The sequence below is a fragment of the Erythranthe guttata genome, chromosome 9, assembly GCF_056151865.1.
Source record: "Erythranthe guttata isolate IM_541 chromosome 9, IM_541, whole genome shotgun sequence".
Taxonomy (NCBI): Eukaryota; Viridiplantae; Streptophyta; class Magnoliopsida; order Lamiales; family Phrymaceae; genus Erythranthe; species Erythranthe guttata.
Genome location: NC_142541.1, coordinates 15,428,378 through 15,456,341, shown reverse-complemented (window position 1 = coordinate 15,456,341; position 27,964 = coordinate 15,428,378). Strand labels below are relative to the sequence as shown.

Here is a 27,964-nt window from a genome sequence, read left to right as displayed (position 1 = left end):
TGGAGTTCAAGGAATTATGGGGGTGGGTATTTAAAGACCACCGGGTGCATAATGAGTTGTACCTTGTGCATCACTCGAAGTACATCTTTAGTTGCATGGAAACTTCTATTTTAATTTATTTTATTATTTTTTTGTGCACTCAATAATTGATGGGGTCGTTAAGTCACAATCTCATAATTTCTTTAACTAATTAAATTGAATTATAATATATACAATTATTGGAATTATAGGGCGGTAAAAACAGCTTGAAAAAAGCTCCAACTCGAGCATTTTCTTAGTTATTAGTGAATTTACGAGCAGGCTCACGAGCCTTTTTTTAATCTCTTATATATTATTTTTGATTACATAATATATAAAGAACAAATAAAAAATAAAAATATATATTTACAGTTTATTATTTATTTTGTATTTTTTTGTTGTAGGTGTTAATTATGATCTAATATTTTAACCCTTGAAAATGTTGTTTTTGTTAATGTAAAATTAATTGATGTATAATATAAGGTAAGTAAGAAAAAATGTGGGAATGTGTGCTACTTTCTTAAAGTATACCGGTTAAGTCACTTTCTTTATCTTTTTGAACTTTTATTTACTTTCAACTCTTTGTTTTCTTTACTTCTCTAAGTATTGGGTTTGGTTAATCACTTTTTTTCTTAAATCATTTTGTAAAAATATTCAAAGTTTTGTTGCTTGCGAATTGCAATTTGAGAACGCGTCGACTTTGTGTTAGCTAATAATGTCTGCATTCCGATTTTTAATATTAATACTTTGACCCATAGAAAAGAGGTCCATTTTAATATTTAGTTTCAATTATATTTAAATGGAAAAGTATACATTTTTCATATACATAAATTCAATTTAATTAATTATTATAGCTAATTGTAATAAGGTTTCAAGAAATAATTTATTTTTTTTCTAAAAAAGGGAGTTATTGGTAATTTTAAATGATTCCTTTCACTTTCAACCTTACTTTTGAAGTGAACAAGTTTCCCTCTGGTTTTAACTTTATTGGTTTCCTCCAATGGCTGTTTACTTAGCAAGAAAGGTTGCTCGGGACACGTGTCCATTTCTCTTCCATTTAATTTGATGTATACAAATTAAAAATATATATTAATTACCATAATGGGTTAAATTAGGGTTGAATTCAGAGGGTCAAAAAATAATTACCACTTTAAATATTTCTCAAAACTTGTTTTTAAATAAAATATTTTTCGTATCGAAATTGACGGACTTCGATTTTTTTTGTCTTTAATTTATACATAAACATCATATTCATTGCAATTTAGTTTTTGAGAAAATAGAGAATTCATAAATTAATGTGAAAAAAATCAAATAATTTACTTGTACCTTCTAAAATAATAAAATTAAAACAATCTTGATGATTTTGTACCATTATTAATAATAAAATCAATCACAAGTACTTTGATCATAAGACAAGCTTTTTTGTACGGTCGTGATTGGTTTACTCAAATCAATCATATAGATATATGTTGTATTTAGTTACTTTTATTTATTTAATTTATATACTAAAGCTTAGTGTACTTTTTTCTATTTTGAGCTTAAATAATTAAATTAGGTTTTAGTCTTTGATTATTTGCAGTCCTAAAGGGCAACATGGGCATAGGCTCGTTCCTATTATTGCCATATATGTTCTGTTTCAATACATGAGTACAATTAGTTGGATTAATTTGTCGTTTAGAGGGTTAATTGTTTGGCTAATCTCACTTAAGATATTTTACATATTTAATTTACAATATCCCACGTTGTATAAAATATATTTTCGTCAATATTTTTAATCCGAAAATTTTCGATTTTGGTACAATATTTTTTATTTTGAATTCCTAAATTTCTAATTTTTTGATTTGAATTCTGATATGCCTAATTGGGCCAATCCAATACAATTTTTTTACCTACTAAGACACGAATTCAATATTGAAGACCATTACCACTGAGGCCCAACCACCTTTAAATAAGGTGTGGGTCCGACAATCTCAACTAATTAAACTTTAGTCTAATCAATGATGTATAAATAAAAGTGTTAACTCATTCCTTATGCTACGTCCTAATATCGGATCAACACTACAATCTGTATTCTCTGGACTATTTCTACTATCCGCACGTCTGACTCGAGCGTCGGAGGGGTTTCTGCCGGATCAACACCCGACTTAGTTTACGTATTCTATGATCGCAGGTATCTCAAGGTCATCAAGCTCGTGAGCCAGTGATCCACTTTGCTCTTCCATCTTATCATACTTCAGCTCTCTAAGGTGATCCAACTCTAGCATCGTCAAATTCCATAAATTATATGGATAGAAATTAGAATATATATACGAGATTTCAATTTTTTTTACTTCCCATTCAAATTCGGTTTTTTTCATTATTTTAAAATCATTTTTCTCATTCCAATTTTCAAAATTCCGAAATTTAATATTTATGAAACTTTCTCGAATAAATTGGAATAAAGAAAAACCCGAAAAACTATTATTTCGATTCGTCTAATTTGTACACTATTGACAAAAAGGGGTAATTACGGCCACCCTATGTTATGAAAAAAACCACTCATGTTTGTCTTTCACATCCACCATTGTAGTGTCTAATTTACTTACTAAATGAAGGGTTTTTTCGTAAGACGATACATAGTTGAAGAGGTGGTTGTAATTTTCCAAACAATAAGGGGTTTTTTCGTAATTTGAACATACTTCAGGTTGACGAAGTTGCTTTACAAAAATTTTGAAAGCCATTACCAATACAGCCTAATGAAACAGTAATTACTAATTATGTGGTCTGAAAACTAATTAAATTAAACTACCATTTTAATTATCAACTAATAATTGAAAAATATTCAAACATTTGCTTTTCTGTAGTTTCCAGTTGCGGCAGAAGTACTCAATTCAAACAATTTGGTCAACTTAAAATTATCTTTCCGACCACATTATTTGCAATGAAAATTCTTTTAATGTTTGTTAAGTGTTTGAATACTTTAAAAAAAACTTTTAATTAGAACAATTAATTCTTAATTAGCACGTAATTAAAACAACCAATAATGCATATACAAATAAAACACATGCTTAACTTTATTGATAATGGAGCAGAACTTTGCACTTTATAATTAAACAGCTTTTTTTAATTTGCAATGCTTTTCAATTTTTCATTATATATTATGTTGTAAACAGCTAAGCTACGTCTTATTGTGGGCACAATTAACAAATATTGACCAATAATACCTTATTTGCAAACTTATGTACATTTAACAACTTCCAATATTATTATTCTTCCAATTTATAAAAATAAATAAACAAATTATTGGGATATTCATAGTTGTTTTATTTTTACTGTATTTATTTTAAAATTTTATATGAAATTAATTAGGTTCTTGAACTTCGAGCCATTCACATCGAAATTTTGGGTATATGTACTCACTGAAATATATATAGTCGATGTAAATGCATATATAATTTATATACAATCGCGCGCGCACACATAAATATATATATATACACACACTAAAACCTCCGATGCGAAGCAAAGGCTTTACATACAACGGCACGAATTTTTCTGGTTCATGATTCTAACGGCTCTAAAACAACTGGCGGGGAAATATCCTATTCATATATATTTTAATAATAGTTTATTTCACTAATTAACCCCATTTTACTAATAAAATATCACTAACCATCCCCTTTAGTTTGTCCTTGGAACTTTTTATAGTTGGACAAATTAATTGTAGTATACAGTTTTCATATTGTATATATCATTATGTCAGCCTGCATTTTAATTGGCCTATCCCGAACACAATTTTCACGTGCCCTTATGTCACAGTTTCTTCAGGCTAATCTATCTATATATTTGTTTGATTTTTTTTCAAAATCTAAAAGCTTGTTCGAAATTGATTCGATTGACAATCAAATCGAGCTCGATCAAACATATGTTAAATATAGAACCAAAATAAATGGAGGTAACCAGAAGAAGCACTTTTTTTTTCCTAAATATTTTCTTATTTTTTTCTGATCCAGCTCAAACCCGAGCTAGCTTATAAACCTAACTATTGATACCTTATATTAACAAACTGACCCAACAAGGACTGATCTAGAATTAAATTACTTGATTTAACGAACAGTATTAATTAGCATTGTTGCATTAGTACCTCAAGAACTAAAAACAAATTAGTATTTTTCAAAAAAAAAAATTCGATAATACCAAAAAATATAAAAAAGGGTAAATTACACCTACACCCCTGAGATTTGCTAATTTAATTCTAGATCAGTCGTCGTTGGGTCAGTTCGTTATTATAAGGTATCAATAGTTAGGTTTAGCTAGCACGGGTTTAAATTACACCTACACCCCTGAGGTTTGCTAAAATAACTTTAAGGTCACTGTAGACTGTAGTATTGGTAGTTACAGCCACACCACTGAAACAATTACCAGAGCCAAGATTTCATGTTTTTGGGGACCGATATGCATTACATTTGTTTCATGCGGAGCCATTAGTGCTACCAGAAACGAAAATTTATAAAATTTTATATAAAATAATAAGGATTTAAGATCAACTGTTAGGATTGCCATGTTCCTTATTAATTCTATGTTGTCTCCACATGCACGGCTTGAAACTAATAGTCCATTAAAACCCTAACGGAATAACTTATCCAATGCATTATTCCGTTAGAGTTTTTAACAACATTTTAGGGAGGTGATTGTAATTACCGATACTATATGGGCCTTAAAGTTATTTTAGCATACCTCAGTGGTCTAGATGTAATTTACCCAAAAAAATTGAACGTTCCGTGCAACTTAAGGTCACTTTAGTTGAAGCACCAACTCAATCGTGCCCCTCTTTTCATTTCTCCACGCCTTTAAATACCAAATTCATCTGCCTAAACTCGATTCACATGAAACATTCTTCTTCTCTCTCTAGACTCTCTCTCTCTCTCTAGATTCATATTAATTAATTAACACTAAAAATAAATCCCAGAAATGGAGCAGAATTTGCCGATAATAGCAAAGAAATTCTGGAGCATTGTTCGAGTTCTTTACTTCATGTTGAGAAAAGGAATCTCAAAGGGCAAACTCTTCTCCGATCTCAACTCAATGATCAAGCGCGGCAAGATCGCCGGAAAATCCGCCCTCAACAACCTCATCCTCCACCACGCCTCCGCCGTCGCCCGCCGCTCCCAAAACACTCCAGACCCGCGGCTCGACGAGTACGAGTTCAGCTGCAGCAACACCCCCGCCCACCCCACCACCACCACCTTCCGCCTCGGCCCCTTCCACCTCCTCCTCAACAAGCGCAAGCACTCCACCGCCGCCGCCCCACCACCGCCGCCGTCCATCGACGCCGAGATGGTGGCGGCAGCCCTCCAGATCTTCCACAGCGCGGCGTCGTCGCCGGCCCTACCTGGGTTCGGGCCGAGCCCGGTGGTGCGGCAGCTGAGAATCACAGACTCTCCGTTTCCGATTGAATTGGAAAACAGTAACCCCCACGTGGATGAGGCGGCGGAGGAGTTTATAATTAGGTTTTATAATGATTTGAAGAAGCAGAATTCCATGGCTTATCTGGGTTATAATAATTCTTGATTTTAATTTTACTGTTTTGGGGTTTTGATTATTAATTAATTAATTCGGACGTTGCTGTGCGAAAAAAAATATTGTTTCGTGCATGGTGGGGTGGGAATGCAATTATGAAGAGTTTTGGGGTCTTAAGTGAAATAAGGAAAGAAATTGCGAGAGCCTACTACGTACTTCCGGTCAAAATCTGCACTGAATGAATTGAAGAAAAAGAAGAGATCAATGAAGGCTGTAATTAAGGATTATAACTGCTGTAGCTATCACTTTAATTAATCACTGTTGTAATAATTCCATGTGAAATAATCCCTTTGTCGGATTGATTAGGTGTTGGATAAAATATATTTTACGTACGATGAATATTACTGTATAATTTTCTCATATACTGCTACGCATGCATGCATAATTGAAAAAAAATATATATGTAAAGAAATCCCTTGAGTTTTTCTTTTTTCTTTTTTTAATAAATATTAGTATTTGTATCTGTGTGATGCACGAAATAGCATTTCAAAATTCGAAAAGATTAATTATTTAAATACATGACAATACAATTATATTGAGAAACATGTTATTATATTTAATATATATGATATAAAGGAAAATAGGAGGAACAAATTTAAAAATAGTGATAAAGAAATAAAAGTAAAAATATCGAGATGGGTCAGGATTTTACTTGCCGATTTGCAAACCTAGTTAAAACAATAATTAAAAAAATACGAATATGATAATAGAAAAAAAAAATACATTATCCGCGTGGATTAATTCAGATTTTGAATACGATTACACCGTAAAGGTGGATGTGTAAGAAGATTTATGGTTGAAGAGGGTGATTGTAATTTGTAATTACATAAACAATAGAGATTTTTTCGTAATTTGACATTACCTCACGGGGTTTACCGTAATTTCCCTAAAAATAATTTATATCAGAACTAAATAATTTCAATTACTTGTCACACTTACTAGTTAATATATTTGTGGGTGGATGAAAATTAAAATAAATAAATATGTACAAAATAAATATATTTCTGGGTGAGAAAAGATGTGCTTTAGAAGTAGTGGGAGGATTAATAGGACCAAGGGAAGGCAGTGATTGACCTGTCCAGATTCCATTATATTATGGTCGTAATTTAAAGTGCATCTCATGCAACCCGGCCCCTTTTACCTTTCTTTAAAGTTATTATTTATTTATTAATATATATATATATATAGTTTCTAATTATTTATAATTAATGTATATATAGTTTCATTTGAAGGGACCTCTTATAATAATTATATCATTTGTTTCTTATATTCTAATTAAACACACTTGAAATCTTTTAAATCCAAATTAATTAACATTTGAGATTTATGATGTTAAGCACTTTTTCAAAAGTTTTTAACTTCTCTACGTAAAGAAATGAAGAAATAAAAAGCCTAAACATTAGGTAAATTTGTTAGGTGAAAATGTGAAAATTTAGAAAAATATTTCAATACTTGTCACCTTTTTTTTTTTTTTTTTTTTTTTTTGCCTTTCCCATTCTTTGGAGCCATTCCTCTCTCTCTGAAAATTGGCTTAGTTTCTCTCTTCCATTATGGTTGCTGCTTTTGAGAAAGCAACTTTTTTTTTTTTTTTTTTTTTATATTATATATAAATAGATGTATACATTTTTCTCAAATAACTTGATATATATATAGTAATTTCTTGATTGCAACATAAATCTTGTCAACTAAGATACTAATGCAATGCTTGTAAAACTGATTAACATTTGTCTTTATTCAACCTTTTGTTAGCCTTAGCCACTATTAATCTTTTATATATATATATATATATATATATATATATATATATATATATATATATATATATATATATATATATATATATATATATATATATATATATACATGGTCCTAAAGTTGATGAGCAATATTTCAATTTGAAGATAGCAGTTACAATTGTTGGAGCTAATAATAATGAGCCACGTAGAAATTAAAAAGTTGGGTGCCTGTGGATAATTTCAATCATGTACTTCAATAATTTTGGATCATGTATTACTTCTAATTATCTCTAATTTTGTCCCAATTATTATTATTATTATTTTTTTTTTTTGACAAAAGGAACCATCATCTAAAAATAACTTCGATATATACCAGTTTCCAAGTTTCCGAAACTGAAACTTCATGACACGTGTCGGAAACATTTGGGGTAATTTTCGTAAATATGTAAAAGTTTTGGGGGTGTATCTGTTAATAATGAAAAAATAAAAACGTGTTTCCGTCCCAAAAAATCCAAAACTCACTTTAAATAAAGACCTAGAATTAGCCTTCACTTGAAAAAATCTTAAATTTTATGTCTCTTTCTCACTTCTAGTGGTGGTTTAATATGTTTTGGATGCTAATTCCATACCGAAATTAATTTATACGTCTCATATAAAATTTGTGGAATGATAACACGGATTGAAAATGTAAATTATATATAATTTGTATATACAAATATATAATTGATGATAAGTGTATAAATTCACGGTATTTTTTTAAAATTACAGATATACCCCGATATTTTTAATATTTATACGTTTCTCCATGTCCCCGTTTCAAAATTTCAAAAAAATGGGGTCCATAAATTAAAAGAAACTATGCTTCAAATCCATTGAGTCCACAATATATAAATATTAAATTAAATAAATATATCTAAATATATATAGTGTCTCCTGTGTAGGTATTATTGCATCCACGTACTGTTCTTGAAAAACAAAAAAGGCTTTATTTTGGTGAAACTTTTGAAGGTGGCATGCAATAATATAATAGGTGCAACTGCAATCTAATAAAGCTACAACTTTAATTAATCAATTTGCTAAAAGCTAAATTGCTTTCATTCATATGCTTTAAATTGCTATCAAGGACCCCATGCACATCACTAATTAAAGTTTTTGAGTTTTTTGTGCTCTTAAATCTGAATTTTGCACGAAATTATTATGCTAATTCAACCCGAAATTCGAAACCTGAAAACCCGAAAACCGAAATTAAAGTCACAATTTTACTAATATTTTGGGAGAATTAGTCGATTAAAAGTACGTAAAACGAGATATAAATCGCAACAAGTGATCTAAAAAATGTTGGTATGAGATATCGATCTAGGGAAGTTCGACGACGCGGTTTTCTACTTCGACCGACCGATTAATTTCCGATCCATCCAATTAATTTTAGGTGTATGCATAATGGCCTGCAAATTTTGGTAAGTAACCACTAATTAGTTATCCTCAATAACATATTAAAATTAAAATTAAACGACTTTAAACCAAATTATGCAAAATTAAAGCAAAGCCCAGAAAATGACTTCCGAAGTAAAAAATAATGGGTGGGAGTTAGTGCTCATTATTAATTCGCAGATCAAAACCTTTATTTATTTATTATAATTAAAAAAATTATTATTTTAATTAAAGTGACTTAAAATATTCTAAAAGCTTAATTAGCTCCCATGATTCATGATTTAGTTCCTTTGAACTATTGAATATTCAGATACATTTTTTATTGTAGACTATCAACTTTGATATTCATGACACGTGGCAGGTATATTCAGAGTGAAAATGTTGTAGACAATTCTTTCTTTTTATTTTCTTTTTGTTTTAATATTTATAATTTTGGATAATAAAACAATAATTTTATCACTCCAATAATTACTCGTCACCTTTTCATAATTAAATTAAAAAAAGAATTATATTGAGTTATTAATGTTAAAGCTTGCTCATAACAAAGATTCACATATTGATTCCTTCTTATCAGTACAGCAGTTGTACATCTGATTAATAAATATCCGATCCTCTGTGCAAATCTTTAAACTTTGGATAATATAATCATTAATCATTAATCAATTTATAATACACTTGTCTAATTTTGCTTTAAAGGCTGATAAAGGGATGTGTGTAGTGTATTATATATATAATGACAACTAAGTCCCACAATCCCACTTGTTGTATCTAATATAACTCATGAGCAACTTCACTTTTGGAATCATATTTAATGGGTCATAAATTATTAATTAGTGATGCACTTTAGTTAAATTAATGTTTGTCTTTCTTTCATTTCAATAAAAATATAAATTTAATTTCTTCACAAAAGTAAAAGTAAACTAGACGTTTAGACAAGAATACTAAATTAACGAAATGGTAATTGTGCTCAATTGCACAACAATTAAAATATGAAGAATATGACACAAAGTCCATAGGCAATTCAGGTTCGATTTCACCCTACCCACCAACATTCCATAGAGTTTGGCTTGCTACTAGCTCCACGTAAGGTAGATATAGACGTCGGATGTGACTACACATTCATCCTAATGTTAGGAATAAAGGCGAAAAGCTTGTAACACGATACAGATGAAGGAACGGGCTCTCTTTCAATTAAACCGACCCACTTTACAATGAGCAAGACAGATCGCCCTCAGACAAGCACAACTCATAGCAGTCACACCACTTCCACGTGTGATCTGAGCAGAGACAGAACGGAGGACCCACCATCCTATCTCTACGACATGTATAAATACAATTTTGGAGTTTATCTAGATACACTTAAATTGTTTATCCACGATTCTGACTGACTTAACCGTCGGAGTGCTAACGCCGAGAAACCCTCCCCCTACACTCCTTTTTGCAGGATTCTCGGAGCGGGTGGACTTTTTATCTTGGTTTTTCTCACTTCAGGGTCGTTCAACTTCTTTAATTCGTGATTAAGCCATTTAAACTACATCAATAATATTTAGTCGTCAGGTCCAACCTTTTAACCTTTTAAGTAAGTACTAATCTTGTCAATCAAACATACTATACACTCCTATTATTTAGTTTATAAAATAATTATTTTTTTGTAACTACAAGATTAGATTACTAATTAAAAAAATATAACTATTTTTTATAAACCCCTATTACTTCAAAAAAAAAATGGATGCAAGAGAATTTTTATACTTGGGTTAAGGTAAAGCATTTAACCGGCTGGCTCAATTTTCAGTAGGCCCATAAAAATTAGTATAGAACATTAATTAATCACAAAAATTAAAATCCATATCTGAGCGCCCACCGTGGGGCTCGAACCCACGACCACAAGGTTAAGAGCCTTGCGCTCTACCAACTGAGCTAGACGGGCTACTACGTTTGACTTTATCAACAAACATTTAAAGTTTTGTAACACCTGGTATATAGGGGCTTACAATAATTGACCCTCTGATAAGGCCCATTTAAATAAAAATATGGGCCGAAACCCTCTTATAGCAGCCCATTTAAATTAAACATGAGCCAAAATAAAAATAATAATTTTATATAATCGCCCACCGTGGGATAAATTGACCCTCTGATAAGGCCCGTTTAAGTAAACATATGGGCCGAAACCCTCTTATAGCAGCCCATTTAAATTAACCATGAGCCAAAATAGAAAAAAGTAATTTTATATAATCGCCCACCGTGAGAAAATTGACCCTTTGATAAGGTCCGTTTAAAGAAAAATACGGGCCGAAACCCTATTATAGCAGTCCATTTAAATTAAACATGGGGCAAAATTAAAATTAAAAAAAATTAATATAATCGCCCACCGTGGGGCTCGAACCCACGACCACAAGGTTAAGAGCCTTGCGCTCTACCAACTGAGCTAGACGGGCTTTGTGTGTGTTGTTTTTATTATAAGTACAAGTATAGAATACATATAAATTGTTAATATCAAATAAAGCCACTTATAAAACAGTAAATAATAACAATTAAAACCAAAATTAATGCTCCTTATACTTTTTTATTCTGCATGGCCCTGAGGTAAAAGACATCTTCCAATAGAATAATAGGAGATTTGGGTATTAATATATTTGATACCGAATGACTTGAAATGTGTAGCTTGAGAATCGAGCTGGAGAATTCACAAAAAAAAAAAACGTGGAGGTTACCGGTAGGAGCTTCATGTTGACTTAACGAAGAGCTCATATTCGTATCACCTACAAAACATGCATACTTAATATTCCTAAGATGTAAATAGGAATAAATGATTAATATTTAATATATAATTACACGTGTCGCACTAAAGATGTTGCACGTGAAGTAAATCATCGACTATGATCCAACCAATTGGGTATGTCATTATTTTACTTAATTGGGCTAACGAATTCTGAAAATAGAATCTATTTTGAACCATTCTTCAGTACAAAGTCGTTATACCTACTAGTATGATAATCGGAGGTTGAGTTTTAATGGTTTTAACAAGTTCGATTGGTCCTCTGGCTCAAGCGTTAACCTACTCACCTCTAATGTAAACATAATTCACCCAAGTACCCAAGAAAAAAAAAATCTTCTTACGTGTCATAAAATAGTGGAACAAAACCGAGAGTTTGCAGCCAAATTATATTAGGTATGGAGTAATCACTCTGAGAATGAAATTTTGAAACCAAATTCACAGACGACGAATCACCGAGTCTGTGCAATGTACAATTTGACGTCAGAATCACTTGAGATGTATCCATCCGCAATTTACTTCGTCCAAATTTATAGACGAGGTATGGAAAGATTTCTTCGACCAAGTTTAAAAATTATCTAAGTTCTAGAACCATTTTTTTTTTTTTTTGAAAAGTAAAGGAAATTAATAATGAAAAAAGAAAAAAAAGAAAAAAGATTGAGCGGTTACAATATTCCTGATTGGGCAGTATATCCACGTGGATCAATGATTGACCACGTCACTGACAGACCAACGGTCTAGATTGACCAGTTCCCAAAAGTAACCCCCGTTCATCACTCTCCCTCGTTGCCCCTCCGTTTCGTGTCAAATAAGCCATAACATAGAAAAACCAAGCCCTTTTTAGTCATTTAATTATCCCCCATATTTTCCTTCAATATAAACGCCTCCGTTAAATCCACACCGTTCTTTCCGTCAAATCGACGGTCGTAAACAATATATATATAGAATTATAGATACACATACACGTAACTGAGACGCGCCCCCCTTTCTCAGAAAGCAGAATCGACTCCCGTTCGGCTGTTGTTGTTCTGAGTTTCAATTCTTTCTCACAGATCCCTAATTTTTTTTTCTCCGTCTCGCTCAAAACCCTAACGATTCAGCACTTGTTAGCTCTGTTTCATCAGTACATTGCAGCAATCATCTCTCTGATTCTTCCATTCAATTCCAATTCTTGGTACGTGTTTTCATCCATTCTGTTTGTGATTTTTTTTTTAATTTTTTTGAATCGCTTTAATCTTATTATTTGTTGAACGGATTGTGTAATTCACTCCTCCGTACACCCAATAGAATCAGAAGATTGCATTTTTTCTTTTCTGTTTGGGGTTGATTTTGATTTTTTTTTTTGGGAAATCAGGGATGAGAATTGGAGGATGAACGATGCCGGTACTGCGTGGCGGAGTGCGCAGAGGCAGGGGAGGGAAGCAGCAGCAGAAACTGAAAAACAACGACGGTAATAACACCAACAATAATCCAAATCAGGAAAATAATATCAATAATAATAATCAGGCTGTTGAGGAAAACGCGGCAATCGCTACTCGAACGAGGAGGAGAAGAGCGGCGGCGGCGGGAGTTGCTGTCCCAGTTGGTGAACGTGTAGTTGCTGCAGCGGCAGTGGCAGCAGCGCCTGAAGTTAAGGTGATTGAAAAGAAGCGAGTTTTAGAGGAAAAGAAAGAAGAGGTCGGAGAGAAAGAGATGGATGATAATGAGAGTGGTGGGAAAAGCCCCGACAAGGCTAACGGCGGCGATGATGACTTAGCGGCTGCGCCTCTCCCCGAGAAGGTGATAACCTTTTAAATATGCTTTTTGAAACTTTTTTATTTTATTTCATCTTTTAGGTTTTTTTTTATTGGTTTTATTGTTTGTCTTTTATCGGGGAGAATAGAGCGACAAAATTTTTGTTGCGATGCATGTTATCTAATTTTGAGACGAGATTGTGATATGGAACTGAAAATTTGAAGCTTGTGTTGTGAAATTTAAAAAAAGGATATAATGTAAATAATTAATGTGCGTGATTTTTATGAAGAAGATAAAGGGATCTAATTTATTGTATGTTTATATAAAACCTTCAATTCCGGCAGAATATGTGAAACTGTCTTGTGCATCATCGAGAAGCGGTTTTACTTATGGATAGTCATTGTGAAGTTAATCCACTTTCATGGTTTCACTATTACAGGTGCAAGTTAATGGTTCTCCATTGTACAGAGTTGAAAAGAAACTTGGCAAGGGTGGTTTTGGACAAGTGTATGTTGGTCGTCGTATCACTGGTGCTAGCGCTAATGAAAGGACAGGTCCTGGAGCCATTGAAGTATGTCGCTAGGTTTACTTATTTGTGTTAAATTCATAATATATCACTAATCTCTTTCACCAAATTGACGCACTTGTGCTTGATCTTAACAGGTGGCCATCAAATTTGAACATCGTAATAGTAAAGGATGTAATTACGGTCCACCTAATGAATGGCAAATTTACAAGTAAGCGATTTGAACATTTTCTTCTGTTAATTAGGTAAGTGATGAGTGTTCTTTAATAATTTGTAAATTGTAATATGTTCAGTACTCTTGGAGGAAGCCATGGTGTACCACGTGTTCACTACAAAGGCCGACAGGGCGATTATTATGTTATGGTATGTCAGTTACTGCATCTCTTAGTTCCTTTTTCGTTTTTTGCTCTTGCTTATAGGTTTATATTTTATGAGATCAAGTTATAAAACTGACACTTAAATTTCACAGGTCATGGATATGCTCGGACCAAGCTTGTGGGATGTTTGGAATAATAATGCCCACACGTGAGTGTAACAATATATACGTTTCTTTAATTTGTGTATCATATAATTAAGTTAATCTTTTCTCCTGGTCTTATTAAACTCTTATATCGTGAAACATTCAGGATGTCTGTTGAAATGGTGGCTTGCATCGCTATTGAATCAATTTCCATATTGGAGAAACTACACGCAAGAGGGTGAGATATCATGACTATATGCAGAAGTGTTTTAATTATGTTTCCATGTTTAAGCACTTCAAAATAAATTGATTTTGGTTTCTTTGCTCGTAAAGTATATCAGCAATTTAACAGTGCTACATTTTTTTACAATTGACATAACTGCTAAGTTGTTTCATTTACATTTGTTAAGTAAGAGCTTTTAGTCAGTGAACACCTCAGTATTTAGTCTGAGATATCTTTTTGTAGCTTCACTTGATGCGCCTTTATTTTGGATATTCAAATAATGTGTTACGAATCTATGATTGCCTGGCTAATATCCCAAAAATGACAGGTATGTCCACGGGGATGTGAAGCCTGAGAATTTCTTGCTCGGTTCACCTGGAACCCCCGACGAGAAAAAGCTATACCTGGTTGATCTTGGTTTAGGTACTACATTTCTTACATAGTTCTTTATCAGTTGATTTTCCTGCAATCTGATATATTTTAACTCAAAAACAACTTCCTCAATCAGCTACAAGATGGAGAGATGTCACTTCTGGACAGCACGTTGATTATGATCAACGACCAGATGTTTTCAGGTAAGAGCACACTTGTATATTCAGTTCCTTTTAAAGAGCATTTCAAAATTTATTATTTCCATAGTGATCTGATGAGTTTTAATGTGGATTTCAGGGGAACTGTTCGGTACGCCAGTGTTCATGCGCATTTAGGTAGAACTGGTACTAGGAGAGATGATTTGGAATCTCTTGCTTACACACTCGTTTTCCTTTTGCGTGGACGTCTGCCTTGGCAAGGATACCAGGTTTGTCTTTCGTAAAAGAAACAATTATTAATTATACTATATCATTTGTATGTGCCATTAACGGTGTGCTTCATGTCAATATTTGTCTGTGTTATTCCTCGATTCACATTCCTTTTCTATATGTCCTTGATATGGTTCTGCTTTTTCCAATAGGGTGAGAATAAAGGATTTCTTGTTTGCAAGAAGAAAATGGCAACATCACCAGAGGCGCTTTGCTGCTTCTGTCCACAACCATTTAAGTCATTCGTGGAATATGTGGTAAATTTGAAGTTCGACGAGGAACCTAATTATGCTAAATGTATCTCCCTCTTTGATGGGATAGTCGGACCGAATCCAGAGATTAGACCTATCAACACTGATGGTGCACAGAAGGTGCTTATGAAACTTTTATTTTTTTGTCTCGTTGTTGCTAGTGAAACTTTTCATAGCAGATAGTTTTGTTGCTTATCAAATTTTTTGTTTTGGAAATGAAGCTTATCTATCAGGTTGGTCACAAGAGAGGACGTTTGAGTTTTGAAGATGAGGAAGAAGAACAACCTAAAAAGAAAGTTCGTATGGGGATGCCTGCCACACAATGGATCAGCATTTATAATGCTCGTAAACCCATGAAACAAAGGTATAGTCTTGCACTTGGTTTCTGTTTGTCACACAAGAGAAATTTCTCTTCCTTATGATTTAAAGATGTAGCCCTGCATCATGACTTGTATTATCCTGTTTTTCACAAAAACACATGAACTTTTTTTACATACTATTTATATTTGGGAACTGAAATCGTTTCATTGCTCCATCATAATCTTGAATTTACGATTCCCTTGGGTTTATATTGAAGGTATCACTATAATGTAATGGATGCGAGGCTTGCCCAGCACATTGATAAGGGAACAGAAGATGGGTTATACATCAGTTGCGTATCTTGTTGTCAAAATCTGTGGGCACTAATAATGGATGCTGGCACGGGCTTCACTGAACAAGTTTATGAGCTATCACCTTTCTTTCTTCACAAGGTATATACATATATATTTAGTTGAAATTGAGGGGGTTCATTGTTATTATTATTATGATTATTACTGTTTAATCCTGATTTTTGACTGCTAATAGGAATGGATAATGGAACAATGGGAAAAGAATTTTTACATCAGTGCAGTTGCAGGGGCAAGCAATGGCAGTTCCTTAGTAGTAATGTCGAAAGGTAAAGTCTGAGTTCAACCTTGATGCTCCGTCTTTTTTTGTACACGATATATTTATTAAACCCAGAAATTGTTATACTGAATGCAGGCACACAGTACTTGCAGCAGTCGTATAAAGTTAGTGATTCATTTCCGTTCAAGTGGATAAACAAAAAGTGGAGGGAAGGTTTCTATGTTACTTCCATGGCCACATCAGGGGCAAGATGGGCAGTTGTTATGTCTCGTGGTGCTCCATTCTCGGACCAGGTTTTTTTTTTCTCACACTCGATGGTTCTTTTTGTAGATTATTCATCGTAGTGAAATTGAATTTTCAGTCTGATTTTATCGCCTAAATATTGTATGTTGTAATTTTTTTAGGTTGTGGAACTCGATTTTCTGTATCCAAGTGAGGGCATCCATCGGCGCTGGGATCATGGATTCCGTATAACTTGTACTGCAGCAACTCCTGACCAGGCAGCTCTTGTATTGAGTGTACCGAAAAGAAAACCAGTTGATGAAACACAGGAGACTCTTCGTACATCTGCCTTTCCTAGTACACACGTCAAGGTTATTTTACTTGCCATTTATTTATTTATTTGTTGTTTTTGCAGTATTTGATATAAACAAGGGTTTGTCTGTTTGTTTGTTACAGGAAAAATGGGCGAAGAATCTTTATCTTGCGTCGGTTTGCTATGGTCGTACAGTTTCTTAGTGTCTGGAAAATTTTCCAGGTTTCGAGAAATTTAGAAGCATCAGCAAGCTTAGCTGTAGTATGAGTAAATAGGGTAACGTTTCAGTCAAGGTCTTGCAGTATAAAATGCATAAGGGGTGTGTATGCGTTTTTATTATCGCCATAAAATGTGTTTTTTTTACTCGTTTAGAGACTTTTTATTAGTTTTTATAGTGCCCAGTTTGGGCATTTGGATAGAATTCTTGATACTTTTGTGTGGTTTATTATTAGTTCACCTCCAATTCTGATATTCTTGGTAATTATGATTATTGTTCATGTCTCTAATTGTTTTTGAAATTTGCTATCTTTTTTTTTTAATAAATAAAAATTATATTAATCAAATGAAAAATCGGAAATGTCTACAAGCGGGTAACCCCGATCACAAAAACAAATAACAGGAATAAGATTAAGTGAAACGAGACATGCCGAAAAAAAAAGAACTTGTCCATTTACCCACAAAAATTGCAGCAAAATTGGAATTTTATGTTTGAAGTAGTACATCAATTCTTGTTTTTCCTTCGAAATACATTAATATAAGTGATAGTCGAAACTGGCGAATATAAGGTCATTTCACACATTATATTTGAAATTCATAAACTCCGTTGATACATCGAGAATCTTGAATTCATTTCCTTTGGATACTGATTTAGCTGTCCTGCAACACAATTTGTGTAACGGGACCTTCCCCTGCAGTCGAGATAAAACGAAGATCGATTAGTGACATAAATACATTAATTTCGACTTAGTTAGTTGCAAATAATTTCGATCAAGGAAAAAAGTAACGAACCTCAACATTGTCATGGTCATAACGAACAACAAAGAGACACGTGCATCTACTACTATCGTGCAACAACCTCTTGATTTCCACAACATGTGCATCGCAGTAAAGAGCGTGATCTTCAGCTTCCTGCAAATCCGTCGTTCGAGATATTTATTTATTCAATTTCCTTAAACGAGTATATTTGTCTCGAGACCAAAACACAATAATTTAATACAGCAAAGAAAAAAAAAAGGTTTACGTACTCTGAAGCAAAGAACAAGATCTCCAACATGGACTTTGTCGCATTCGGAAGGTTCCAGAGGGAGTGAGCGCTCACGTACAGCCCTCTCTACGTTGACCCATTCATCTTCCTCTTTACCGAATCCAGCAAATCTCACACGAACCAGCTGTTATTTTTATTTTACAGAAATTATTTCAATATACTAACAAGTAGCAACTCAATTTTGTGCATATGACAACTTTAATATGCCAATTTAAGACTTATATATATATATATATAAGCGATATACCCGAAGGTTCTTACCAGCTCTCCTGAGCTGATGACTCTGTAGGTCAGGAAAGAACCGACGTCAAACCTAAGAAGCAAGAAAATAAAGCTATAGCGTCACACTCTAAATAATCATATAATTAAATCGTACATATATTTATATATAAATGTAAAGATAAATGTTTACCAAGCATAATCCTTTGCCGATCTAGCTTCGAAAAGCAAGTTTGGGAGCTCGGCAGCTGCTTGGCTAGCAGAAATTGTTGATACTGGAATGAATTCGAATATTTATAAGCTCGTAAAGTATGAACTTAGGGCAATAGCAAATGGATATTAGTATATTATGAACGACCAATTTTGGATTTTCATTCTATTAGTATAGACAGATGCAATCTTGAAAAAAAAATTGCAAAAATTAAAGTCGAGCAACGAAAACCATATCAGGAAACCGAGATTTAGCGTCTCAGAAAGGCGAGATTTGCGAAATGCAATTGCTCCGTATTAAAAAGCAGAGTAAATGTACTTGTGCCGACTTAATACTTCAAAAGAAACCGTTAATCAACGGGAAACTGAATAGCAATTTTTTAATGATTCATGTGAAACAAATAAACGGAATTAGGAATTTGTAAGAGCCGATTTTTGCAATTTTATATATATAGGAAACGAAGAGCAACCTTTATCTCGTTTTTTAAGTACTGCAGCCTTTGAGACGATAATTCCTTTGTGAGGAGATGGGATAACTATAGCTCCCGAATTTTTTTGTTTATCTTGAAACCAACTTTGCACCTACAAAACAAGAAATATAAACGGGACATGTAGATATATTATTAATTTATAAAAAAACACATTTTCCACTGAAAAAGAGTAACTAAGAAAATCCGGAAAAATTCACCTGCTCCCATTTTATAGGAGATTTTTCGAAACGGTGAGCCGAACAGCTGTGTATTAAAAGCACAGACGACGAAATAAGTTAGAATCCAGCCAAGTTCTAGCAAAAGCACATATTAATCAGTCCGGAATTAATGGATAAATCCATCACTAGAACAAGATATTATAAAAAATCGAGCTTACCTAAACTTCGCGGAAAGCTGTTCGCAGAAGTCCCGACTAATCGGTTTATCTCTCATTTGTTTAAATAAGCGCTCCATTTCCAGAATCTGTTTAAGATATAAAAATGACAGCATCCCTAAATCAATTTTTTTTTTTAAATTAATGTTTTATATGACAATTTAGTTCTCTAATTTTAAAACCCAACACAATGGTGGACATAACAACTACCAATACACAGAGAAACTTTGTGTAATCAATCACTAAAAAGGTGAATTGAGAAGGGATTGTCGGAAATGGTATAAACATTTGAAACGACGTCGTTTAGCAGCAACTATTTACATAATCGGAAACACCGATTGGAAATTTCACATTTGTTAGAGGTAAAAGGGAAGAACATATAAATTACCTCTGTTAATGTAAACTCAGGTAAATCTTCTGCCACTTCCATGGCTTCAAACCCATCATCCATCTCTCTCTCTCTCTCTCTCACACACACACACACACACACACACGCACAGGGACTGGGATTTCTTTCACAGGGGTTTTCTGTTCTTTCTTTCTTATTAGAGAAATGTTTTGGGGGCAAAAGGGAGATGTTCTCTGCAGTGAGATTCGTGCAATTACGTTAATTGCCACGTAATATACTAATATATTGCCACCTTGACTTTTTTTTTTTTTTTTTTTTTTTTTCTTTTATTCACTATTTTCCTCTTTTATATTTGGATAAATATAGTTTATATACAATGGGCAAATTACAAGAGCACCCACCAACCCTCATTAGGAGAGTTGGTACCTAGCCTTTACCAATAGGGTAAAGGTCTAGGGTTCGAGTCCCCCCTCCCCTATTTCCCCTTGTAATGGACTTGAATTTACTCAAAAAAAAAAAAAAAATTACAAGAGCACCCCTAAAGTAAGACCTAATTACGAAAAAAAAACATTTCTACCCTTTTTGAAGAAATAAAAAAGAGCCTCATTGTTTGAATAATTATCAGTATCACTCTAAGGTATTCTTCATCTAGTGAGTATTAATTTACCCTCACTGAGTTAATTAACAGAATCAAATAGATTTCACGAAATATCTATTTTTAATGACCAAGATACCCTTAGGGGTGTAATTGTAAAGTTTGTAAACAATTCTATTTTTATTTATTTATTTATTTTTGTTTTATTGTTAACTAGCCATTTTTGTGATAAAACCAAATTACGAAAGAACCTCTCATTTTTTGAAACCATCAAGATAGATGTGTAAGAAGATTCATCATTAATGAAATAATTATAATTACCTTAAATACTAATATGCTAAGAGCCCCTCAAATCAAACCTAATTTGAACTAAATGACAACCTTAAATTTAATTTTTTAATTAAATCTCTATTTTCAAATAATATATGAGCCACATCCTTTAATTTTTTTAATTCCTAGTTTGCCCTTATACCCTAAATATAATATCTATATTCACGTTTCTCCAACTTATCAGATTTATTTTCTCTTATTTTCTTTTCTCTCTTCTCTCGTTCTCTCCATCTCGTTTTCTCCCTTTCGTTTTTTTCCCTCTCTCAATCTCTATCTCCCAACATCGATCTCGCTCCTCAATAATGGTTGGGCTGGTGACGGCGGCTATGATCGGTGGACTATGGTGGCGGAAAACAACAGATCTACAAATTCCGGCGATGGATCAAGAGGGTTTGGTGGAGGCGGCAATGGCAGGTGGAGGCAACGGCGGCCGGTGAAGGCACATCGGCGAGTTGAGGCGGCGCCCGTCGGTGGCCGCCGGTGAAGGCGGTGGCGGTGGGTGGGGGTCGGCGGCGGCGGGTGGAAGGTGTGGTGGCGGTTGTGAGGGCAGGGCTGTGATAAATATTATGGAAAGTATTTTTTGACTAATTAATTGGATCTAATTTCCTTGTGTTTTGAAAGATTTTGCTTGATTTGGGTTGTTCAAATGTCAGATCTAGGTTTTCCCAAGTTGGTAGATGATTATAGCCGCGACGGCTGCGAGCGTGGGTTGTTAGGGTTGGCGGCGGCTGCTAGGGTTTGCGACGGCTAGGAGTTTTTCGTGGCTAGGGTTTGGTAGTAAAACATAGTACATTGTAGTATACTATACTACACCGTAGTATACCATAGTACACAACTACACTATAGTATACTACAGTACGTCGTAGTATACCATAGTCTACTACAGAAAAATTAAAAAAAAATATGTAAATTGAAATTAAAAAAAATAAAAAAATAGTATATTTTTTTTTTGTAATTCTGAATATTATGTAGAAAAAAAGAAGGAAAAAATAAAGAAATTTTTATAATAGTGTATAAAATGCTAAAATGAATAACGAGAAAAATGAAAACAAACGAATATTCTGAAGAAAAAAAATATTAGATGAAAATATGAAAATATTAAATGCACGATAAATAAAATGATAAATGCAATTTGGAATTTACTTAATGAATATTTCGAATTTGTGAGTGGAGGGCATTTTTGGAATGAATTTTATAAAGGATGTGAAGCAAATGTTTAGTTAGACTTGTCATTTAGTTCAAATAAGTTTTGTCACGAGGGACCTATATCCTAAGACCCTTTTTTTTTTAATTTGATCTTAGCTCAGGGATAATTAATTAATTATAAATACCCTTGAATAAATAAGAAATTACTCGGTACTCACAAACGGTCCCACAAACTCGCAATAAATGTTGACCGAAATTATGATTTGGGCCCAAGTTTGAAAAGGAGGCTGTAACAGCTATTAGCCCAATAAAATTAAAATATGGCCCACCCAATGAAATGAAATGAAAATTTTAATTATGCTCATATTTTATACAAAAATATGGTAAAAATAAACCAAGAATTGGTAAACCAAAATTATAAATACAGAAAATATGATTTGCTGGCCCACTGAAATAGTGACAACCTCTTCAATTTGAATTGATTTTGCGACATAAATTGGAGGTGAAAATAGGAAACCCATTGAAATACACGTGTCATCTTCACCTTTGAAGATTGGTCTTCCTATTACATGTTTATATTGTCCACCACTCCAGGCCTGCATGGAAAATAAGTTAATAACGCAATCAAAAGATTAGGGTTATAATTATTTTTTAGGGTGAATTACGGTCGCTCTAAGGTAAGGTGAAATTACGGAAAAAAAATTCTTCATATTTAAGTAATTACAACCATCCTTCAACTATCTATTGTCTTAGACGTCCATTGTTATGGTGTCGAATTTACATGCTAAACGAGGTTTTTTTTTGGTAAAAAGTTACATATTAGAGGGTAGTAGTTGTAATGACTAAAAAAAATGGATTTTTCATAATTTAACATTACCTTAAGGAAGTGGCACCATTTTTTTTATTTTTTTTATTTTTGCCTTGAATCATAATTAGTTAATGTTGGAAATAAAGGAAGTTGACAAATTTGATTATTAATATTAATTAGACAAATTAGAAAAGCATGATTATATTAGTTCCACTCTTGGAGATGTCATCATTACACACATACACATATGACATATGTGTGTAATTATATTTAACTCTATTGTTCAAATCCACCTAATGTAAATAACTAGGTGTACCATTTAATTACCCGATAAACACAATTATGACTATTCTATTAATTTAATTACTTCTAATTTAATTTAATTTTTGTGGTTTCTTTTCATATGATGATGATGCCTCTTCCATGCTTTATCTTTTCATGGCCACAACAACCCTTTCCCTTTTCTTTTATAGTGTTTTTTCTTCTTCTTCTTCTTATTCCATTTAATTATTTTATTTTACATTTTTTTGGGTCCAAAATTATTTAATATTAATAAAAAAATCATCTATTTGTTAATATTAAGAGTTTTATTTAACATTTAGAGTAACACACAAATAAAACACAATAATAAATTAAATTACCTGTAAATTGTCTCCAATTGTGATGACAATTGAATCTTGATTAGGGCAAAATGAGAGCCAACCTTTTTTGGAGTAAACATGGAAATCAGTTTTCCCACTGCACAAATGCAAACACAATGCATGCGGGAATTCGGTTCCCCTTATCAGCATTCTGATGACGTCGTATCTCAGCGAATTTTCCGACTGCTCTCCGTCTGTTCTCCGGCAGTGTTTCTGCACCCGGCATACTTTTCCGGCGAGTTCTTGCTCCTCCGGCGAACCGTTTTCAGGGCGCAGTTTTTTCGAAGTGTGCCGCTGCAGAAATAGCAATATTTTTGTGGCTACTTGTTCAATTTGTGCTTGTAGCTTTTCCATTTCTTGGCTGCAAGCATAAGATACAATTTTCATTGATTGCATTCTTAACTATATATTGATTTCAAGGGTAAATTACGGCCACCCCGACATAATGTTGAATTACGAAACCCCCCTTCTTGTTTGAAAAATTACAACTACCACCCTCAATTATGAATCTTCTTACACGTCCACCCTTATGATGTTAAATTCAATATAATCTTCTAAATTCGGTGAATCTCTAGTATGTACTCGTTTTGTGCAAAAATACTGTTTCTGATGCACCACAATCTGATACATACAAGTTGGAAAATATTCTACGTAATTTAGAAGATTCCACTAAATTTAACACTGTAAGGGTGAACATGTTAAGAAAATTCATAGTTGAGGGGTCGTTGTAATTACCCGAACATAAGGGAGGTTTTTGTAATTTGACATTACCTCCGGGGTTGGCCGTAATTTACCCTTAATTTCAATCTTGAAACAATTTCTCCTTTTTCATTTTGAATCTAGAAAATTCAGATTTCAGATTTTTTTTTTGGGAAATATTTGGGATTCGAATTGGAATATATATACATGGGATTAAGATTTTACAATTCAATTTCAAATTTTGAAAATAATTTCATAAATTCCATTTGTACCCTAAATACTACACCGATGATATCAATATTATTATGTAGTTTCCATAAAAGCGAACGAAAATTTAGAATTTATCATTTAAGTCGATACCAATTCGAAAAAGAAAAAAAAAATTCCGAGTTTGGAACAATTTTTTTCATTCAATTTTCAAAATTCCGATTTTTTCGTATTTCCAATTTTTTTGGATCGAAAATTAGATTATTCCTAAAATTGGAATTTATGAATTACCTGAAATTTGAATAACGCAAAGGCCAAATTCCCTCCATTTCTAGCCTCATGGCTTCTTCTCCACACCACAAAAGCTCTTCGCTTCGATCCCTAATCTCATCCTCTCCATGAATCTCCTCGAATCCATATCGCCTCTCCGGCGATCTCGCCACCGTTTTCTTCTTCTCCGGCGTAATTTCAAATATTCCGGAGGCGAGAAACAAAACCAATTTGATCAGATCTCGGGAGATCCCATGGTTAGTCACTTCGAAGCACCCCACCTGCGCGATCAGTTCAGGGATTTCCTCGCCGGAGTACTTCTCCGGCGAATCCAAGTACCGGAGATCGATTATCGGTGGGGTTTGGGCTGAATTTTGCCTCGGAAAAGCTCTGTCTGGAAGAATTAGGTCAGGGACTTTCAGCGACAGCTGGAGATATTCAGTCAGAACGTCGTCGTTCGCGAACGACGACCGCCTTCCTGGCCCCACCGGCGACGGCGGCGGTGCTCGGAAATCGACCGCGTGCATCACCGGAAACGCTTCTGGCGTCATCGTCATTAAACCTCCTGGTGCGTGTAGTGTGTGTGATTTTTTCAATCAAAAAATTCTCTCTCTCTCTCTCTCTCTCTCGTCTCTCTCTCTGGGTATAAGAAAGAGGAGAGAAAAAGAGATGAGGAGGCAGCAATGATGGAAATGTTTTTCTTTTTATTTCTTTTAATTTCTTTTAATTAAATTTTGGTATGCTTTTTTGATTAAATCTTTTGCTTTACAGATATTCAAAGTTGTGATGCTAATTATTTCTTCGTTCCTTTCAAGTAATTAATTGAAATTTACAGTACAAATTTGCCAGCTGACATATATAACCTCTGTTCATAGCCCCCACAGCTTAGATTCCGATTTCCGACACCGAAAAACGATGAACACACAAACACACACACACACATTCTTTCAAATCTACTCTGAATTCATCGGATTTTCTTTTTCGTTCGTTAATCTACACACCAATGTGGATGTGTGTTTGTGTGTGTGAATAAACGGTGAAGATAAATTTGATGTACTTTATCTGATGTAGGATCGAAATAACTGATGTTTTACGAGAGCAAATAAATATGGATAAACATCGTTAGAAGATGGTTTGAATGTGGACCTCTTTCAATGATTCTTGGCCTTCTTAGTAGTTGTGATATTATGACCATATTTATTAGATGTATGTAACTAGTATATTACTCGTGCGAGGTACGAGGGTAATTTGAAAAGTGGATTTAGAAGATTGCATGGAGAGCTCGTTGGTAATTTGATGTTCGGGAAGATAAGAGGAACCTTGAATTTAAAAAAAAGATATCGTTCAAATGTTTATGACTAAAATGACGAAATTACCCCTTTAGAAAACTCAATTCGAGCAAAAACTTAATACAAATAGTAATGATCATGCTCGCACTCAATTTTATACAAGAATTATACAATACGAGACTAAGCCGTACGAGAGATGTAAACCACATATTTGGTTAACCATATAAACTTTACCGATCATTAAATGCATTTGATACATATGAATTATGGCAGACATAATACACAATATAATATTTATTTTCCAAGTTAGGTCTTACGAAATACAGATATTGCATTTAATGTAATATCAATATAATATTAAATATTCTATTTTTTTTAAAGAAACAAAACATTTTACCCACGTGTGGATGATGCGCTCTGTTTGGTGTTTAAGGAAAATCTCAAGACTTGTTTGGTAGTAGCTGCTGCTTGTGGGCCTTCCTTTAGACCAAAAGTAGGGATAATTAGTGAAAACCCCCCATATCATTTACATATATTAGGATGGATATAACCCCATTTTCATAATTAGTCAAAACCCCCCCATGTATTAAATTCGAATTTTTATGAATAATTTCATAATTGACATTTACATTTTCACCCTTGTGTAATTAATTTATTTTAAACACGTGATTTGAAGAAAATATTTGAGATCACGATATATCGGCATATTCCATAACCGCCTCATCTCTCAATCATCGTGTTAAACACGTGATTCATATTGCCAAACCCTATCACGTTCAATTGTATTTCTTCTTCTTCTCTCCCTTTTCTCTCTACGCCGTCTTCTCTCCCCTTTCATCTCAGCCCCGTCGCCGAGATCTCCCCCTTCCACCTCAAATCTGATGCCGCCAAGTTCTCCCTTCTCCCACTGCTCGCCGCCGCCTCTTTACTGACGAAGTCGTTGAGCCGCTCCGCCGAGGAACTAATCAGACTGTCCAAAATAAGTGCAATGAGCGGATGAGAAATTTCATTGTCGCCATCTCCGACTGACGCCGCCAAAAACCGCTTCTCAACGCCGTGATGGTGAAAAATTCACTCAATCTACCCAGCACTCCGATGACGAAACATTCTCAAAAAAATCTCGTCTTCACCGCCGGATCTGGAGATCTCGGTGTTGTTGTCGTTGCCATCGTTGCTATAATTTTCGATACAGTGATATAAGACAAGAACAAAAACGTATAAATCCCTATCTATCTCTACCCATCGTCTTCGCCACCGGATCTGGTGACCCAGCCGCCGCCGCATCTTGCCCCTTCCACCCCGCAGCCGTCTTTTTTTTTTTAATTTTTATTTTTTTGTGATGCTTTTGATGATGATTATCTTTCCCAGAAAATAGTTGTTTTCGCTATTCTTCTATATTTATAGTTGTTTTCGCTATTCTGCTATTTTTATAGTTGATTTCCTTATTCGACTATTTGTTTTAGTTGTTTTCGTTATTCTGCTATTTTTAGTTGTTTTCGATAGGTTTTTGTAGTTTTTCGAATAGTTGTTTTACAATTAATATATGTTTTTTTATTAAAAAATGGAAAAGAAATAGTTGTTTTCTAATTTCAAAAATAACTAAAAATTAAAATTAAGAAAAATGAAAGAAAAAAAATCAAAATTATAGTCGATTTCGGAAATATTATAGTTGGTTTAGGAATCTTTATAGTTGATTAACAAAAAAACTGAAATTAAAAAAATTAAAAAAAAATAAAATATTTTTTAAATAACAAATTAAAAGAAAAATATTTTTTTAAAGCTATTATTGTTAGTTTTTAAATAAAATAATAAAAAAAACGAAAATTTAAATTTATTTAAATTATATAAAAAAAATTATAGTTTGCAGATGGCAGTTTATGGAAAGATTTGGAAAACGATTTTTTTGGGATATAATCAATCACACACGATTGTAGGGATCTTTTTTTGGGATATAATCAAATTTCCGGATTTTGTGATGTGTGTCTTCAGAAGGCTATTTTCGGGAATCATTAAAATAGTGGGTTTTCTACTAATATTGAAAATATGGCTAGATCCCTCCTTATTAAAAAAACACTAGAGGGGGTTATGGCTAATAGTCCCCCAAAAGTAAAACAAAATTCTTGTCATAAAATTGAAATT

General features: G+C 33.4%; 4 protein-coding genes and 2 non-coding genes across 6 annotated transcripts; 2 read left to right on the top strand and 4 right to left on the bottom strand.

Moving 5' to 3' along the window:
• Positions 1–4,868: 4,868 nt before the first annotated feature.
• LOC105975571 (uncharacterized) lies at positions 4,869–6,003 on the top strand. Its single transcript, XM_013000772.2, has one exon. It carries the CDS (start codon positions 4,969–4,971, stop codon positions 5,566–5,568), a length of 600 nt encoding a protein of 199 aa, XP_012856226.2. The 5' UTR covers positions 4,869–4,968; the 3' UTR covers positions 5,569–6,003.
• A 4,595-nt stretch (positions 6,004–10,598) lies between these two features.
• TRNAK-CUU (transfer RNA lysine (anticodon CUU)) lies at positions 10,599–10,671 on the bottom strand. Its single transcript has one exon. It is a non-coding gene; the product is annotated as a tRNA-Lys (tRNA).
• A 435-nt stretch (positions 10,672–11,106) lies between these two features.
• TRNAK-CUU (transfer RNA lysine (anticodon CUU)) lies at positions 11,107–11,179 on the bottom strand. Its single transcript has one exon. It is a non-coding gene; the product is annotated as a tRNA-Lys (tRNA).
• Positions 11,180–12,176: 997 nt separating this feature from the next.
• On the top strand, positions 12,177–17,440 carry LOC105975776 (casein kinase 1-like protein HD16). Its single transcript, XM_013001005.2, has 17 exons — positions 12,177–12,691; positions 12,872–13,296; positions 13,691–13,822; positions 13,915–13,988; positions 14,071–14,140; positions 14,247–14,302; positions 14,404–14,475; positions 14,789–14,883; positions 14,969–15,035; positions 15,130–15,259; positions 15,413–15,631; positions 15,733–15,875; positions 16,089–16,263; positions 16,358–16,448; positions 16,535–16,692; positions 16,804–16,992; positions 17,078–17,440. Exons 2-17 carry the CDS (start codon positions 12,895–12,897, stop codon positions 17,135–17,137), a joined length of 2,133 nt encoding a protein of 710 aa, XP_012856459.2. The 5' UTR covers positions 12,177–12,691; positions 12,872–12,894; the 3' UTR covers positions 17,138–17,440.
• A 144-nt stretch (positions 17,441–17,584) lies between these two features.
• On the bottom strand, positions 17,585–20,089 carry LOC105975777 (protein SAWADEE HOMEODOMAIN HOMOLOG 1). The gene is made up of 9 exons (XM_013001006.2): positions 19,880–20,089; positions 19,495–19,580; positions 19,316–19,361; positions 19,098–19,209; positions 18,611–18,692; positions 18,460–18,511; positions 18,179–18,322; positions 17,943–18,062; positions 17,585–17,842 (listed from the first exon to the last, which is right to left on the bottom strand). The coding sequence occupies exons 1-9, from the start codon at positions 19,940–19,942 to the stop codon at positions 17,726–17,728; spliced, it is 822 nt and encodes a 273-aa protein (XP_012856460.2). The 5' UTR covers positions 19,943–20,089; the 3' UTR covers positions 17,585–17,725.
• A 2,155-nt stretch (positions 20,090–22,244) lies between these two features.
• On the bottom strand, positions 22,245–25,183 carry DTA4 (downstream target of AGL15-4). The gene is made up of 3 exons (XM_013000802.2): positions 24,558–25,183; positions 23,361–23,721; positions 22,245–22,507 (listed from the first exon to the last, which is right to left on the bottom strand). Exons 1-3 carry the CDS (start codon positions 25,091–25,093, stop codon positions 22,280–22,282), a joined length of 1,125 nt encoding a protein of 374 aa, XP_012856256.2. The 5' UTR covers positions 25,094–25,183; the 3' UTR covers positions 22,245–22,279.
• Between the last annotated feature and the right edge of the window lie 2,781 nt (positions 25,184–27,964).

Bases quoted from the DNA above. Each gene is read 5' to 3' on its own strand.
- LOC105975571 (XM_013000772.2), top strand. From the start codon at position 4,969: ATGGAGCAGAATTTGCCGATAATAGCAAAGAAATTCTGGAGCATTGTT.
- LOC105975777 (XM_013001006.2), bottom strand. From the start codon at position 19,942: ATGGATGATGGGTTTGAAGCCATGGAAGTGGCAGAAGATTTACCTGAG. The intron at 18,512-18,610 runs GTAAACATTTAT...CTTGCTTCTTAG, and splicing joins TCGGCAAAGGATTATGCTTG to GTTTGACGTCGGTTCTTTCC. The intron at 18,323-18,459 runs GTAAGAACCTTC...TAAAAATAACAG, and splicing joins TCATCAGCTCAGGAGAGCTG to CTGGTTCGTGTGAGATTTGC.
- DTA4 (XM_013000802.2), bottom strand. From the start codon at position 25,093: ATGACGATGACGCCAGAAGCGTTTCCGGTGATGCACGCGGTCGATTTC. The intron at 23,722-24,557 runs GTAATTCATAAA...TTATGCTTGCAG, and splicing joins TTGCGTTATTCAAATTTCAG to CCAAGAAATGGAAAAGCTAC. The intron at 22,508-23,360 runs GTAATTTAATTT...TTTTCCATGCAG, and splicing joins CAATTGGAGACAATTTACAG to GCCTGGAGTGGTGGACAATA.
- LOC105975776 (XM_013001005.2), top strand. From the start codon at position 12,895: ATGCCGGTACTGCGTGGCGGAGTGCGCAGAGGCAGGGGAGGGAAGCAG. The intron at 14,141-14,246 runs GTATGTCAGTTA...TAAATTTCACAG, and splicing joins AGGGCGATTATTATGTTATG to GTCATGGATATGCTCGGACC. The intron at 16,264-16,357 runs GTATATACATAT...GACTGCTAATAG, and splicing joins CACCTTTCTTTCTTCACAAG to GAATGGATAATGGAACAATG.